General features: G+C 35.2%; 1 protein-coding gene across 7 annotated transcripts; it reads right to left on the reverse strand.

Moving 5' to 3' along the window:
* Positions 1–998: 998 nt before the first annotated feature.
* CEP44 (centrosomal protein 44) lies at positions 999–13,854 on the reverse strand. Of its 7 annotated transcripts, none has more exons than XM_084204471.1 (11): positions 13,733–13,854; positions 12,046–12,188; positions 11,315–11,462; positions 10,209–10,355; positions 9,242–9,349; positions 7,642–7,785; positions 7,070–7,279; positions 4,304–4,373; positions 2,281–2,402; positions 1,991–2,028; positions 999–1,199 (listed from the first exon to the last, which is right to left on the reverse strand). In XM_084204471.1, the coding sequence occupies exons 2-11, from the start codon at positions 12,132–12,134 to the stop codon at positions 1,091–1,093; spliced, it is 1,185 nt and encodes a 394-aa protein (XP_084060597.1). In that variant the 5' UTR covers positions 12,135–12,188; positions 13,733–13,854; the 3' UTR covers positions 999–1,090. The 7 variants fall into 7 exon arrangements, with proteins under 7 accessions (XP_084060597.1, XP_084060592.1, XP_084060596.1 ...); XM_084204466.1 differs by having other exon boundaries at positions 2,281–2,408; XM_084204470.1 differs by having other exon boundaries at positions 2,281–2,408; positions 12,046–12,150; positions 13,733–13,838.

The raw sequence follows: 13,854 nt of genomic DNA on the forward strand, positions 1-13,854 counted from the left end.
AAGTCACAGAAGTCTAAAAAACCCAGAACTAGTTTATAGAACATAACAGATCGCCGTAACCTCTTCTATTTCAGTGTAAAATAAAGTCCATTTATATTCCATATGGTTATAGGAAAAAAAAATCATAATTATTGTTAAAACATAGAAATAATTTTTAGAGCATGTTAAACAGCTGCTTTTGCCTTCATCTGCAAACTCCACCCCCAAAAAATTCCGACTGGTCTGTAATATTCAACTCTAAAAGTCTTTTAAAGTGAAGTATTAAAACAGGACCTTGATATGATAGGCTACCAAGAAAAAACAATAAACAAATAAATCTAATCAAGCCTCACACATCTTTGGTTTGATCATATGTTTATGGAAGTCTTACATCTACTTATGTCTCTAAACAGAAATCTTAATATGGCTTCAAATAATGAAAATGTTGTGTTTCTTTGTATACTGACTGGTCTCCATCTGTGCTGCTGGTCTTAAAATGTGTTGGGTAAGAGCACTAAAACACTCAACACATCTCTTGCAGTCAAAGTCTGTGGACTTACTTGCACATTTTTGTGTTTAGGATCAAACTGACCCCCACTTTGTCAGTGTTAATGGAAGCCATAAAGTGTTGGTGCTCTCCAGCTCAGCATGAAAACTTATATTTAAAAATAATTTTTTTTTAAAAAGCAGCAAAAAAGGTACATATTTGAAACTGTGTATGTAAGTTTTTTATTAAGACTTATTCAAGAGTACAGATGGTAAGATGGTATGTAAGAATGCCTCTTGGGTGTAATATGCAAGTTCCAGCTGGAATGTTTCCAACAGGATGTAAACCACAGTCCTCAAGCCTGCACTTTAAAAAACATATTACTTAGCACACTGCTAACAAATGTCAACACAAGAATACACTGCTGTAATGACTTCAATTTACAAAAGTGCAAGGAGGGGGGAAGAAGCTATTTGAACAGTCTTTAAAACCAAAAATTGTGGTCTTGGGGAGGGAAATCAATACACAGATGCATGAGTAAAATATTTATTCAAAGCAATAAAAGCACTGGTGATCATTACAAATTCGATATATTAAAAATTTAACGCTGTACAAACATACAGATTATTTCTGGTATCCGTAAGTCTCCAGAGACCAGGTCTGAACACCTGTGCTTGCAGGTATTGCCAGAGGTGGGCTTGGTGTTTTGAACAATTTGAAGGTTTCTTCAATTCTGAAAATAAATTTTAGTTTACATACACTTAATAAAATAGAGTACAAAATAACTGACTTGCTTTTAACTTCCTAATTATCCAAAATACTAATAAGCAGCAGGACCCCATACAGTTTCTCTTATCCCGCCCTTTTCCCCTGCAATTGGTTTCTATTTTAAATGCCTACCATATATCAATAAACCTCAAGTACACAAAAAAAGAAGTAACCCACACAATGAAATTAAAATTACAGAAAAGGCTAGAGCTTTTTATAGGCCACACACTTACAGAAAAGAAACCTCTTGCTAGAGAAACATGGTAAAGCAACACATTTCTCTTCAAGTATAATAAAAATATAACAAAAAATTTTATTCTAGATCTCAGAATTAATATCAAATACATCTTAATATAGTTATTATAATGCTTACTTTTATTATTACTTTTCCTTAAGTAATAAAAAACAGTTAGGATAACAGGTATTTTTCAGGAAGAAAAATTGCAAGTACCAGGGAATTTCAAGCAGTAAATAAATAATAATCCTATTTCTTATCAACCAAATTCTAAACACTCTTTATTCTCTAGTTAATACTATTAAGAGTGCTTTCTACTGCTTTTTAGAAACCAAAACAGTGACTCATCCCACAAATACAAAACTGTAAGTGGATTTATTATCCAGTAGAGCCATAAGGAAATGCCACACCTGATGTACAGACCTTTGAGGTTTGGAACACATATGTACATTCTCTGTGCCCCAGTCCAGTACAACTCCCTCCTGGGAAATAAATTCCTGCTGCCCTTTCCTATTACTTACATTTTACTTATCTTTTCCATTCTTTGTCTTATTGTCTCCTACAATTTAAAAGCAACATAGTTAGTGAACTCTTCAAAGCTTACATTCTTCAGATGGACTTTCAATTTAAATTCAGAGAAAATGTGACTTTAAGCACTGTTTACATATGAAAAGTATTTTTATGAGACAGACCTAGATGTAGATTTGCATAGTTTCCTCGTTTTTCTATCAGTATATACAACTAAAACCAATGCTTACTTGTTCTCTTGACCTCAAAGGAAATCAACTGAGCATTCACCAGCTTTACTTACCTTTGAAATGTCTGTCAGATCATGAGAATTAATGGTCATGTCTTTGGGAGACTGGTCTGTGGATAACAGTGAACTGCATCCAGACGACTGAAGATGACTCTCTGGCATCTCCTCATTCCTCTCTGTATCTATAGAGAAACGCTCAGTTTTATGTCACCTTTGCCTTTTTGCTCTCTTTTGCAAGGTCAGCTATCAAATAATGTGATTTACAGTAGGCAATAACAGAAGAGAATGCATTGTTTAGAGAGGGGAAGGAAAAAGCTACTATGAGAGTCCAAAATAGGTTTCTCATTTTTTAAAAACAAGTACAATATGACCCTATGTATAATATATATAATATACAAAAAGCAAATTCTAAAGATTACTAAGAAGATTATTTTCTCCTGATTAGAATAAAACCAAAGCTTACGAGCATCTGATTACAGTGCCAAACCTTCAATAGTAATTTCATAAAGTTTACATCATTTTTATTGTAAGCTGCCTGCTCAAACATGTCTTTAATTTGTGCTAAGTAACCTGTCTTATATGCAGCAGAATTTTTGTCTTTTTTTTGTCTTTTTTTTTTTTTTCATTTGGAAGCTGTAATATTCTTTGTAATTTTAGATGACTATTGTCAGGGAAGAGAATTTAGTATCTTGAAAAAACACGTTCCCATACCCATTTTTAGTAAAATCACCATCTATACATCATACCTGTGGAACAAATGTAGCTACACTACTTTGTATCTAAAATTCATAATAAACTGGTTTTTAATAAAAATTAATTTTTTTTTAAATTTGGTACAGCTGTGATTTCTGAAGAGTACTACAACCAAAAAAGAGAGCCAGAAAGTATCCCAAGTACTATACTCTCAGATAAAAGAGTTAAGACTGTCCTCATAAATTTTATGCCTAAAATTTCCTGAATTCTAGAAAAGCAGGAATAACAAATTCAGAATCTGGGGAGTCTGAAAATTCTCTTTCAAAAACCCATCTGCCTGTTTACTTACTACAAAGTCCTCAAGTGTCAGTAACCACTAAACTTATCACAGGAAGTAAACATGTTGCAAGCTGAGTCCTGTAAAATAAAGGTCCCATTTCTGAGACTCCAGGATAAAAACAAGCTTCGACATAACCAAGAACTGCCTTCCTAATTTCCAAGGAAACTGGATTACTAAGACTCCTTTTTATTTACAATTCAAAAGCCCAACACTGGACAAAAAAGCCTAATATGTGAGAATGGAAAATAGAATATCCTTCTTACCACTGGTGGTAGGAATAACAGCTGCCACAAGGGAAACAGGCCAAATCAAGGAAGAGAACAGAGGGAGCTAATAGAGCTAAAGGCTAAAGAGCTACCATTGAGGAAGACAGAAGAATTACTCATGGCCTGAGCAGTGCTTTTAACTTCTTTCCCACTTAAGTCTGCTTTGTTTATTTCTTGTAGGTTATCAAAATTAAACGGAAGTTGGAAACAGAAGAAAAAGATTTTGACTTTCTCTTCAAAACAAGAACATTTATCAAAAATGCCACTTGGGCAGCTGCTAACTGCTTCAGAGATTAAATATAGAAAACATTCAGCAGTGAGTTGAAAACCAACAAAGATTATGAATCATGATTTGTCTGAGCCCCATTAAAGAAGAAAACAGCAACCTAAAAGTTATTAGTGGCAGCAAAAACAACTCAATTTGTGCTTGAGAATATCATGTTCTAAAAATGCATTAACCGCTTTAAGTCCAAATGACAATATTGTTATTCACAGCTTTAGTAACAGAACATTAATTTGCATCTTTGATATTTTTAGTAGCTATTTTAAACTATTACTTAGTATGCTACAGCAACTCAATCATCTAAAGAATAAGTTAGAAACATTAAATGATGAGGAGGTTAACTTCTAATCTGCAGGATGGTCTTAAATTCAGAGGTCACTAAATTGCAGTTACCTACTTCAACTATTTTAGTCAAGGTCAGCAAGAAATGTTTAGCATATTTACATTAATTAAAAGGAAAATAATTAATTAAAAATAAATAAATACATAACTCACCAAGGGAAACTGGAATGCTACTAGAAGTTCTTTTTTGATTTATATTGCTGAAGTCTTTAGGAAAGTCTCTCTGAAATACAAGTTTACTGCATTTTAGCCATACACCCTGTTTAAATCATCTTCTGACTGAACAAAACTATATTTAAGTACCAGGTATGTGTGTACTTGCGTGCTACACCATGCAGATATGTTGGCACTGCACAAATATCTTCACAGGACTAAAAAAATTCAACATTTCTATAAATGCACTTCATCAAAAAACTAGTCTATTTAACAGGTCTATTTAAAATATCAATATTGCTGTTCATGATGAGGTCAAAACCAGGTCAAAATACAGTGCATATACTTATGAGTAGAATGGACAATCAGAATGCTCTTAGCCTGTACTAATAATTTCATCTCAACATTGGTTGCCATTAGCTTAAAGTAAGTGTGCCTTCTTCTACTGCTGGTTGATATTCAAAAATAGAGTCCTCAGTCCTAAAAAAATAGCCTATAGATTAACTGAAATTTATTGCACCTAAATGCTAAGAACCCAGAAGGCTATTTTAAGCTGGTTTCCCAGGCTCCTAAATGAGAGGGCTCTTTTAAGAAACATTCTCAGTTTAACTTGATGTAACTTTAAAAAGGTTGTTCATAAGCAAGGAAACAATAGTATTTTTGAGTTCAACTTTCTAATTTCAAAGTAAAAACATGAAACACTCAAACAACATCTAGATTTTTTTTTTACCAATGAGTAAGCATTATGATTTGATATCTCAGCCTTTAAAATCTGTCACTTTATATACTGGAGAAACTACATCAGCTAACAGGGGAATACTACACCCAAATATATTAATGAAGGAGAAATAGTAGGTATTGTATGGGAAAATGCTGGGAAAAAAACTGTAATAATGTCTAGCTCTTAAAAAACACAAAAATAGAATCTGCAGAGACTACGTCTGTTCAATTCCTTTCATTGAAATGGACTTGGTAGCTTTCAGACTTTCCCAGAACTTACATGCACAACTGCTGCTACTTTGGCAACAGCAAAAGACAGAGTGTTCCTGCTATGTTGGCTAGATGCCAAAAATTCCCTGTAAAGTGCAAGAATAAGAGGAGTAATTCTGAATTGTTTCTGTATGTGAGAAGCAGGACTTGGATGCAATTTCATCAAACAAAAAAGCAGCAACTCTGTGGCCCAAAGGATTATTTCTAGCAGTTTTCAAACATCTATTGCAAAACAGTTAGCTCTGAAGACTATGTATACATATGTATATAGTCTTATATATTTGTATATAGAATGCCATGCAGAAACTATAACTGAACTTGTTTCTGCAGGTGAATTCTTCCAGTAACATGCAGTACAGAAATATAATTATCGCTGGAAATTTCTGAGTACTTTTTGAGAGTATTTTCCAAATACTATTCCAACCATATGAATAACTGCAATAAACATGTTAGTGAAGCAGTAATAAACCAAATTTACAAAAACAAAAGAACAAGTCTAGTCTGAAACATGAGCTTTCCCACGTGCTACAATAATTTCTTGAAAAGAATACATTTGATGCAGGAGAAAAACTGTCTGTGGCTGTTCACCTGAAGGCCTCTTGAGACTGCTGCCAGAAAAAAAAACCATTATCACTGGTGGTATTATTTGGACACATGATCCATAAGAATCTGATTTCAGATGGTAAAATCACGTAAGCTACTACTGACCTAAAATTTTTTTTTAAGTGATTGAGAATATCTATCCTTACTAACTGAGCTACAGCTTTTAGAAATAACCTTGTGATCAGTCTGAACATCTCTGTATTTCAAGACTTTGCATAACCACCATACATGCAAGGCACACAGTAAAACACGCCTTGGACACAAGTATCAGCAACATTTTCAAATTTGGGGGTCAGCAAAATGCACAGAGCTCCTGGATGTGAATAAATTCAACAGGTTTACAGCTGCAAAGAAAAATGCAACGCCAACCAACTATTTTCCACAAGGATTTTCAACTTCTTGAAAGCATCTGACAGTGTCTGAAGGATACACAAGATGCTCAAGAGAATAAAATTTTTGGATCACATGATTAATTTCAAAGTGATCCTATGGTTCACTGCAACTCAAAATATTTATATGTGTACATATATCAAAGTACATAATGTGCACACAAGGGCCTTTCAACAGCATGAAAAATAATCCAACCTTAATGCAACAAGAGGCTTTATTTGCTATGCCAAATGTAGCCACATCACAACTGTAGTCCTTTCACACATTCAAAAATGCAATGAACATCATTGACAAAAAATAGGAAGTGGGGAAAGAGAGTGGGCATAGGAGAAAAAACCCCACTGATTAGACTAGAAATTTCAGGGACCCATAAATTACACATATGACTAAAATAAGAAATAACTTTTATTTCTTATCAAAATCAGGGTTTTGATTAACCCTGTATTTACCACTGTGCATGCCATCCATTTTTGTCACTATCTGTTGTAGAGAATGAAGACTCTATGTTCAAACACTTTCTTCTATAACTTTAGTAGTAAATAAAATGACACTGAATCATTACTAATGAGAACAGACGACGAACTTTGGTTCATAGACTCTCAGAGAATAGAATTTAACAGTTAACAAAAAAAACCCATCAACTTCATAAACAGCACTTGCATTCGGACTGTACCTTTAAAACCAGTGACAAAAACACATCAGGAGGCAGGGAGGGCAGAAACAGACCAACAAGATTATGTCTGGGCAATTTTTTTAATAGAATTAAAAGAGAAGTTAACACACCTTTCTGGATTGTAACAACAGTTCTGTTTCGAGAAGCAAAACTCGATTCAGTAAGTTATTCCAGTCCTTCTCATCTATGATCACCTTCCCTTGCAGTTTCTCTTCTAAAACTTGTAGCTTATCTTCTATCCAATCTAGCTTATGAAGCTTTTCCTGGAAATCTGCAAGCTGATTCTTTAAAAACTCAATTTGTGAATTTTCTTCTATGACCTGAAAATACCGATAAGAACATATCCTATAATTTCAAAACAGAAACAATTCATTGCTTGATCAAACGAATTAGGTGCAATCTTCAAGTTCAGTAACCACATCCTGCTACATTAGAAAATTATTTTTCTTCCGAGTTACCAAAATATACCTACTCAGGGAACCCAGCTTCTAAAAGAAGCTGTTGACACAACTGTGTCTTGAAAGAGACAGTACAATTTAACTGACTTTTCCTTTTTCCAACTTTTTCAATACATTTATTAAATATCCGCTGCATGCTCCTAAAATATAGATACAGTGTAAAAAACTTTATCCCTTTAGACAAATCCTGTAATAAAAAGACATCTTAAAATAGAAGTTCTTACTTGTTCACATTTAACTTCCACGATATCATCATCTGGGCACAATTCTTCCTCAGTCCCTCCCTGTGCTGGAAGGGGTAGCGGACAAAGATCACCACTAACTTCATTTCCTGAGTGCCGTTCGACTAGGGGCTTCTTTTGAGTATACTAAAAAACAAACAAACAACTAACTGCTGCTGTTATTCATAACAAAAGTATTTCAATTCATTAGCCAAGTAGTAACACATAAGACCTATTATTTCAATATTTATTTAAATCTAACTATCTTATCCCAACTGGTTGCAACATACAGAAAGCAAGAGCAGGCAGTTTAAGTTTTAAAAAATCATACAGATTTGAAGGAACTGTAAAACAAATATGCATGTACTTCACCATACATATCGTGTATCTTGTTTCCTTTCCATAAACAGTAATGAAGACATGAATGTCCTCCCTTATTTAAAGTTTGTTAGATTTCTAAGTGTGGACTGGAAAATATGTTATTACCTACAGCGAAAGTCATATGTATAGACAGTTTCAACACCAAAACCATGACTAAAACTTTAAGAACAATAAAGGTTTAACTAGGAAGATTATAATTCTTCCTTTTTCTTGACAACTGTCAGCAAAATAGCCCTATGAGGTATACATTAGTTTCCTTTGAAGGCTTTCCTTAGAGAAAACAAAGAGAAATTTTGCAATTCCTTCTAGGTGGATTAAATCTTATGATACTATCACAAAATTAAATACTTAATGATTAAGAATGCACAATTACTAGTTCTGTGCAGCATCTTAATATGTACAGATTGCTCAATGTTTTAGTTAAGCTGAAACTCTCCTCTACTAGAGAATTCTTAAAACACACATATCTATCCCATTCAGAGCTACTATTAAACAACTAGAAGAGACAGAGAATCCATTCCAAATACTTTCTTCAAAGTTTTCCTTGATAAAAGCAGTATTTTCCTTACAAGTAGAAACCACCAGCTATTAACAGGCAGTCATATTCCTAAAAGTTTTCTACAATTTTATTTTGCACCCTTTTAGCAGATAATATCAGGAAAGCTGCCTCCTTCACAAGTCAAGAGAGGCATAATGTATAGACATTTTTACTTAATGCATAATCATTTTACCTTTGTAAAACCAAAGCCAAAAGGAATGCTACATTATGAAAACTTGCTGAACAGATTCAGATAAAACACCAAACAGTTTTGAAAGCTGTGTTGAAAACACATGCTGGGCGAAGCACACTTCACTTTTCAAACACCATACAGCTTCTTTGTCCCATTGTATCTTTTTCCATTGAAAAATACATCTTTGTCCCATTCCATCTTTCTCCCTTACACTTGATATAATTCAAATATAGCACCAACAACAACACTAGGTCATTACCAGCAAGACTTCGAGATCAACTACTCAGTAAAAGAGAGGCAACATCCTCTGTATTTCAGCTATTATTTCAGCCAACCCCACATTGGAGAAAAACAAACAAAAAACACCAGCCCACATCAAAACTAGTTTTAAGTATTAAAACCAAAACAAAAGCGAAAAATTTCATCAAGAGCCTGACCTACTACAAACGAGATTAACCTTTAGACATAAAACACAAAAATTATTTTCATACCTGTTTGGAATTCAGAGCACTGCGACTTGGATCAGCAAGACCTTTACCACAATTTGACCATACTTCAAATTTAAGAGGCCTGATTTTTTTTCTCGTTTGGGATTTAACCTCCAAAGTGAACAGAAGAAAACACAGGAAAATTTTCAGGATTCCACATCCCACTTTCTAACACCATCACTGACTGACAGGAATATTTCATGGCACCCCCACACAAACACATTTACACCTCCATAGTATAATAATGTCTAAAAAAAATTAAATAAGACCCAAATTTATAGAGAACACAGATGCAGAAGTAAATACCATACTTTTACATTCATTAATACCTATGCTAGCCATCAATAGATGGCTAAAAATAGAAAAGACAACTTGCACCAAAGCTGAAAGTAAAACAAATACAAAAAATGAAGTTATGTCCTCAAAACTGACAAATTAAGTATGCAGAAGTCCTGAAGCCTTGTTTAAAATGCAAAAAAAAAAAAAATTAAATATAAAGACTGGAAATTCCTTTCATTAAAGCAGAGACTGATACACAACACATACTGATAAAAAATAATGCCATTACAACTATCATTGAGGAAAATAATCAGATTTGAGAAACAAATACAAGTGTCATTTTTGAATTGTTACAGAAATTCAACATATCAAATGATTTTGTTTTGCCTCTAAATTTATCTGAGAAGTTTATTAATTCATATGTTCGCTGCATCAAGAAGTGTAAAAGAAAATATATCATTTACTGTAAAAACAACAATTAGATTTATTTTCATTCTAATTTTTTTTCTACTCACAGCTTCATATCTTGAATGAAAGCATTCAAGCATCTTACAATGGAGCTTCATACTAACTTTCCATTATTTGGTCCATGAGCAATGCTGCATCTTCAAATAGAAGCTGAAGACCTGTTTATCTGCAGCATCAACATGTCAAAAGAAACTTATAAAAAAGGCAACCATTTGATCAGTACCTTACTAGAGTTACTCAACTCCTTATGTTTCTTCACCACACAGTTGATAATGTCACAAACAATTTGCATTTTTCTTTCCGCAAAGCCAACCTGAAGAAACTGCTCTTTTGTTAAAATTGGTTTATACTGAAATTGATCTCGAAGAAACTGCAAGAAAATAAAGTTTACTTCACTTTCAAAATCACCTCACAATTTGCTGTAGAAATGGCATGCCCATACTTTTATTTTACTACAATCTTGTCTTTCATTCTGCACTTCAGCAGTTACGCCTTTTCTCATTCAATTATTTTTATATAAATCAATAAATATATAGCTGTTTCTTTAACTAGGCCTTAAACATATCTCCTCTTTCATTCACATCACTCTTGTAAACTTCAACTCACAGTCTTAAGATCCAAAAATAACCAACTATACAAATTAATACTAAAAAAACTTAAAACTAAGAGCTTTTAAAGTGAATTTACAATAAAAAGTTATATTAATCTCAGCAAATACATCAGAGGGTTACTTAAGACTCCCAAAGAAGCCTTTCCTCTCAGATGGAAAACTAGTCTGAATAAGCCACTGTTTCTTAATTCATCAATCCACCTCTCATAAAAACGTGCTTTTGTATATTTTAAGGACAGTTCAGTTATTTTCAATCAGTTAAGAATTTGATTCTGATTTATAAAAGGTGAATATTTAACTTAATATATTAAAATGGCATAGTGTTTCAAAATAGCTGTATTTCTAAACTGTTCTTACATTACAATTTTTTTAGTTCTCTGTGATTTTTTTTGGTGGTTAAGATTTTAGCCAAGGTCACTTCTATAAATCTTTTTGTCCAATAAAAACTTCTGTGTTCTTCAAAACTAACATCTAACAATATTACTGTTTCTGCAAATGCCTCAAAACCAAAATTTGGCTACCACCACCCATCCTTATTTTCATTAAAATCTAAAAACTTGCACACGGCGACCCTCTACTCATCTTAAATCCTAACAGAACCAAAATTCATGTTCATTTCCAAAAACTTTCACTTGCCAGTAAAGCTCATAGTAAATGTTTAATTTCTGTAGAGTTGTACTCAAACCCATGTTTCTTTAGCAAAGAACATGAATAGATACCTTATAAACAGCTTCAATAAAACGCAAGTCGCTCTTGGCTGTCAGTTCCACATCACACTTCACCAAAAGCTCCGCTATGCAAGTTGAAAAAGATGTAAAACAATAGCTGATGATAGGTAAAAATGCAGCTGGATCACCCTTTACTAACCTATAAAGAAACAAAAGTATTTTACACAGCAGAAGGTAACAAAAGCTTTTCATTACATGAATTCCAACATTTAATTTGAAAGGAATAAATACACAGCAGGTTCTATCTAAATATCTTTCATTCTAAGGTTTCATTGTCCGGGTATCTCTCATTCAGCCATCTTTGCTATTATCTGCAAAATGCTCAAGAAAGTGTTTTTGTGATCAACGTAAAATTTAAACACTGTCAAGTCTAACACCCACCAGCACTTCCAGTTCAACATCCAGACCATTTTTTGTTTCTAATCTTGACAGGATGAAATTTCCTGAAGGAAGTTTGGCAAGTACTACCAAAGAAATCCGAAAGGTGATTAAATAAAGACAAGAACAGCAGAAGAGGAGCAAGACAGTAATACAGGACTGTTCTAAGGATTGTTCAGAAGAGCAAAACTGCATACTTTTATATTCCAATTCCCACAGACCACACCCCAAGGTCCCAGTTATGTTTTGCTTATCACTGGGTGCAATGCTAATCCTTGTACATATCTTGTTTACACATCTTGCTGTCATCATGTATTAGCATAAGTTTACATATAGCCACTTACACTGTGTAATCCACATCTCGTGGATAATTTAACAAGCGAAGTCCTTGCTCTATTTTTCTTAAACTTCCATTTAGGTCTCCTGTTGCCATTATTCCAAACGCTATTCTTCTTTCAGATTATGAAATAAACATAAAAATGTGCATCTTTTAAAAAGAATTACGTACACAAAAATTACAAAATGCAATAATCATTTAAATTCAACTTTCTGCTAGAACCTGGGAGAGAATTACCTGCCACTATCTTCACTAAATTTCTTTTCTTGCTACAAAACTAATATTTTGAAGCCTAGCAATGCAAGCAGTGAAGAGGCACAGTCACACAGCCGATAAATGAAATGATGGTCTCAAGATACAGTGAAAGCTTCCAGTTACAGTTGGCTGGGTTTGTTGTGGGTGTTTTTCTTCTTGTGCTTCTACGGTGTTTAATCAGCAATCCTCAAGATTAGGCTCTTCCCATGTGTTCTGCCCTTGTTGAAAGGATTTTCTTCCTACTTAATCATGAGGTTCCTTTATTTTAATCATTAGGTTCCGGGTTATTAGTTGCACTAAACAGATGTACACAATATTTACTTTTCAAAGCTTGGAAGGATTTAACCAATTATTTGGAAATTGAGGCAGCTATTCTTCCTGCCCTATATTAAAATGTGATCCTTTCTATAGTTTTGCAAATATAACTAGCTAGCAAGACAAATCTCAAAGAATACGACATAAAACTGAAGCTCTAATCTGCAATGCAAATATTCACAGAAGACACTCTCACAGGATTTCATCTAACCATATACAGCCTGTTTCCCAAAAGTATCAACAATCCTTTCTTTTTACACCAGGCCTCTGGATGTAAAAACTGGTAACTACTGTCACTACAAAATAGCCTAAGAGATCATCCTAAGAGATCATAAAAGTAACAGTCAAGTTGGTAGCAAATCTTGGGACGGTGAACCCAGTAAAATGAGATACACAGCTTTTGTCTGTAGAAATCTGTAGAATTTACAGAGCACTGGCTATCAAGAATAAAATCGAGCATAACAAAGTTTCAAGGTATGATAATATAGAACTTTGGGGAAGTGGCTCAAAGAACAACTGTCAAAATTGCGTGTGATAGATATCCAAAGGATCAATGTAAAGAACTAAAAAAAAAACCAAAACAAACAAACAAAAACTAAAAAAAAAGGCCGCATGCAAGTCACCAAGTATGCTAACACTGTAAACGCTGCCTTTGAAATGCCCAACAATTAGACTTTTGATTTTTCCCAACTGAATCTAGACTCTCCTGTTGCACAGGGCGGGGAGCTGGGGCAGAGCTGCAAAAACATCACCGGCAATTACGGGACTTCGCCGCCGTGCCAGCTGCGGTCCCCTTCGCGCAGAGGCCACTTGCACACCAGCGAGCGGCACAAGGGACTGCGCCTCCCCGGTCCCCGGCTGGTTGCCCTGGGCACCAGCGGAAAAACAGAGCGTCCCAGCCAGGACACGGCAAGGCGGGCTGCGGTCCCGGAACCAACGCCGTGCGGCAAAATCGCCAGAGTGGGACCGGGGCCGGCTCCCCACCCGCCTTTCCTCGCCCCTACCAGAGCGGAGACCGGGCCCTCCCCAGAGCTCGCCGTCTCGGCAGAGAGGGACAGCCCGGGGCCAGGAGCAGGCCCACGCGGCGGGGACAGCCGGCGCCCCAGAGCGATGCTGACGCTCACCCGCGCGGCGGGAGCGCCGCCGTTCCCCGGCAGCGCGGCGGGCCCCGCGGCCGTTCCCGGAGGCGGCGGGCGCAGACCGAATCTGCCGCCGCCGAGCCCGACCGGCACTTCCGCTCCCCGCG

Source organism: Fringilla coelebs (assembly GCF_963513975.1).
Source record: "Fringilla coelebs genome assembly, chromosome: 4".
Lineage (NCBI taxonomy): Eukaryota > Metazoa > Chordata > Aves > Passeriformes > Fringillidae > Fringilla > Fringilla coelebs.